Source organism: Eucalyptus grandis, chromosome 2 (genome assembly GCF_016545825.1).
Source record: "Eucalyptus grandis isolate ANBG69807.140 chromosome 2, ASM1654582v1, whole genome shotgun sequence".
Classification (NCBI taxonomy): Eukaryota; Viridiplantae; Streptophyta; class Magnoliopsida; order Myrtales; family Myrtaceae; genus Eucalyptus; species Eucalyptus grandis.
The window spans coordinates 47212437-47216231 of record NC_052613.1 but is presented as its reverse complement, the minus strand read 5'-3'; the positions used below and the strand labels follow the sequence as shown (position 1 = coordinate 47216231).

General features: G+C 44.9%; 1 protein-coding gene across 1 annotated transcript; it reads left to right on the top strand.

Annotated features, from left to right (window-relative positions):
* The first annotated feature begins 605 nt into the window (after positions 1-605).
* Positions 606-3520, top strand: LOC104433154 (hypothetical protein). The gene is made up of 3 exons (XM_010045808.3): positions 606-887; positions 979-1187; positions 2918-3520. Exons 1-3 carry the CDS (start codon positions 795-797, stop codon positions 3225-3227), a joined length of 612 nt encoding a protein of 203 aa, XP_010044110.1. The 5' UTR covers positions 606-794; the 3' UTR covers positions 3228-3520.
* The last annotated feature ends 275 nt before the right edge of the window (positions 3521-3795 follow it).

Sequence of the window (3795 nt, the reverse complement as noted above, 5' to 3'; positions counted from 1 at the left end):
TCGCTAGCATCCAAATAACATTATACTTAATTCCTTTAAATCTAGATCTACTTTTCTCCTCCTAATTATCTAGATCCTCTTGTTCCTTTCTTAATCAGTCCATCCTGGGAATAGAACACAAGATAATTCCTTTAAATCTTTTACTTCCTTTTCCCTCATAATTTGTTCAGATTCTCTCATTTGTTTCCCCAATCACTCCGTCCAAATCAAGTGGTTAATCTACTTACGCTGCAGATTCAGAAATTTTATTATAGTTTCACTCTCCTTATTTCGCGGTGGATAAAATAAAACACAATATCGCGCGGAAAGAAAAGGAAAAGATAAATAATAAAAAGAGAAACCCGAAAGCTAATCGGGCAATGGGCCGTCGCGACCCGCAACTTCTGGCAACCCGTCCAGGTGGATCGGCGCCTCCGGGATCCAACGGCTCTCCAGCTGTCTCCAGACATTTGTTTCCTCGTTTGTCAAAAAGCGGTCCAAAAGATGGGCCCCACCAAAAAAGGAGAGGGCGCCGAACCAAATCCCTCCGGGCCATCGCCCCGAATCCCCACCCTCCATGTCGGTCGCAATCTCTCCAGCTCCCCACGAAGTACTCAGCATCGACGGCTCGGATCGCAGGTGCGCCGCGGGCCGCCGAAGCAGGCGATCGTTGCTACTTCTTCCCCTTCCTTCCTCTTCATTCCTCGCTTTTCCGTATCTCTCGCTCGAAGGGAAATTTCGCAGTGAGCGAGTCAGTGTGAGTCAACCCGCCCGCGTTCCTGCTCCCTCTCCTCGCCGCCGCCGGGAAAGAAGAAATGGCCGTCTCCGTCCCCGTCCTCGCCGCCGTCGTCGCCCTCCACCTCATCGCTTTCGTCTTCGCCGTCGGCGCCGAACGCCGCCGCAGCACTGTAACTCTCTCTCTCTCACCATGTTCCTTGAGCGCGTCTGCTTTTGCGCCGCGGCTTGCTAATTTCGGTTCCCCTTTCCGCGCTCCGGCAGGCGACGGTGAAGCCCGACCAGTACGACGAGCGCACCTACTGCGTGTACGACACCGATGCGTCCACGATTTACGGCCTGTCGGCGTTCGGGCTGCTGCTGCTCAGCCAGATGGTGGTCACCGTCGTCACCAAGTGCCTCTGCTTCGGTCGAGGCCTCCTCACCGGGACCTCCGTCACCACCTGCGCCATCTTCTTCTTCATCTTCTCCTGGTAATTCCGACTAGCCCGAAACTGCTGTTTGCTTTGTGCTGAGAGTTGTCTGATCCGCATTGCCTGGCTGTACGAGTGTCATGTTTATTGAATTGGGCGCTCGTTATATGAACCGCCTGCAAATTCAGCGGTGTCGGTGGAAATTTAGTCGTGAGATTGTCCAATTTCGGCTGCTCCGTGCTTTAGCTAGTAGCTTCAAGTTGTTCTGCGCAAAACGTTCTCTTTCTTGAGAGTCATGGTCTGCGGTGGGAAAATCAATTTCGTGGCTCTTAGATGGTGTTTGTCCCGTGAAGAACAAATTGACATTCCAGTTACCGTCCCCTTGAAACTGACAATGACAGAAGGGAAGTGGATTTTATCTCCCTGCTGCGTAGAAGTTCCCAGGGTGATGGATCGTGTTTTAGCCTCCTGAATGTTTTTAAACCTCTCCGGTCATAGTCACGGCATTGTAAAATCTACCAAAATGTTATGTTAATGACCCCTGGTTACCTTCGTGTCCATTCTTTTTCCCCTGTTACAAAAGCTAATGCAATGGAGTCTTATTAGAGGAAGCCGAAGGAACCATGTTGAAGGCTTTCAGCATCAATCAGGCAGAGGAAGTTCTTTTGCATCTCTGATCCTCTTCAGTCAACCTCGAAAGTTTTCATCTCCATTAAAGCTGCACCTCCTCAATGGCTTTGTTTTAATAATAATGTTTTAACCATTTAATGCATCCTAGAATAGAAACAGCATCCAACATTCACATTTTAACAAATTCGACTATGGATCATGGCTGTTTCAAGTTATGGAGTGTTCTTCAACAATTGGGTTTTGGTCTCTTTGCCAACAGAAAGGCATTAATTCTTTAGTGGTTATCCAGTTGCTTGTTTGTGCTGACTGACTGCTTGAAAGAATCCATTATAATAAGTTGAGCTTGAGTTATCAGTCAGTGTTAGTTTTGAGGAATATAGTGATTTCTGTTTGGTTTTTGTTGCTGGTGGGGTCTGAATGAGCAGGATAAAGCCAACCTTGAGTGCATCGCTTGTTAAATCTTTTCACATAGAAAGCTAGTGATTGATATATTAGAATCCAAATCTGTCATGTGCAAAACAGTATGAGACAGCTGTTGGGAACTAATTATTGTTTGAATCATTTCCAGTTTTAAGCTCAATGTGACAATGGTGATGATGGTTTGGTTTAGTTTACTTAAGGCCATGATCGTAGTTTGTTGATTGCTTTGTCTGATTTGACATTAACCATGAAAGTAGTGTTAGATTAAAGCTTAAATCAAGGATTGAAGCATGAGTGTGTCAATGTACAGTCAAGTTTGAGACTCAAGCAGTTCGTTGTGTTGCCCTATTGGAGCACAGATCTATAATGTTTGTTCTGTCAACATTACAAACCTGTTATCAGCATGATTTGCATGACATTGCCATTGCCCCAAGCTACCATCTAATGATTGGTCATTCAGCTGACATGATAATATATATGTGTCTGCTCTCCCATTAAAATGGTCCATCATAAGAGTAAAAGAAACTGCTTGATAGTTTCAGCAGAATCTACTGTCTTGTTGGAGTTCATACTTTTTATTCATGTCACCTTTTTATTTCTCTTTTCTTCCTAAAGATGGAATGGTGCAAAAAGCCTCTGCAGTTAATTCCCCAGGAAAAAAATAATTAGTCTTAATTTCCTTGAACAGAAACCTGTTGGCAGTTTCCTCTCTAATGTACTGAATTACTTTGAGAGTATAGGGTGACCTTTTTGGGAGCTGAAGCTTGCTTACTGGCTGGGTCAGCAAGAAATGCATACCACACAAAGTACCGAGGAGCGTTTGGTGGAACCGAAATATCATGTGCCACTCTTCGCAAAGGTGTATTTGCTGCTGGTGCTGCTCTGACATTGTTGTCATTAATCGGTTCAGTAGCTTACTATTGGGCTCACTCAAGAGCCGACACGGGTGGATGGCAGAAGCATCAGAATGAAGGTCTTGGCTTGGCTGCATCCAATTATACAGAGCAACAGCAACATCATCAGAACAGTGGTGGATTTGAGAAAGCGTAATCCTAGTCTGATGATGATGTAAGGGGGCATAATTTTGGTCTCTTGGTCTGAAAACTCATAGTCAGTGGTAGATATCTGAGTATGTCAGAGTCCCCCCTTTATTTTCTCTTTATATATACCCGCAATATATATGCATATGTTCGTGTTGTGGTTTGGGACATATTCCTTTCGCTGACTCAAGGGTGTACATGCTTCGTTATCATTTGATTCTAGACTACTTGTCATGCCTGGAGCTTGAATGTCAAATCTCATGGTTGGCTACCCAGTCCTGCTGGCTTTAGCCCCGGGGCGAATTGCATGTTTTCTTTCCTTGATGCATTTTGGAATGAATCTTTCACCCGAGAATGATGTACTTTGTCTTCTGAACTTTCAAACAATAATCCCCTCATTTTAGTTTCCAAAGCTAGTCAGTTCCCTTCGAGATGTGTAGTGGAAGTTGGAATTGCTGGTTGTAGTTGCGTAATCGTTTCCAGGTTTTTGGCTGTTGTTTGCCAAGGCGACGCTTGGTTTGGGGAAAGCTTATTGGCATGGCAATTTGATGGAAGAGAGTAACTAATAAAGTTCTAAA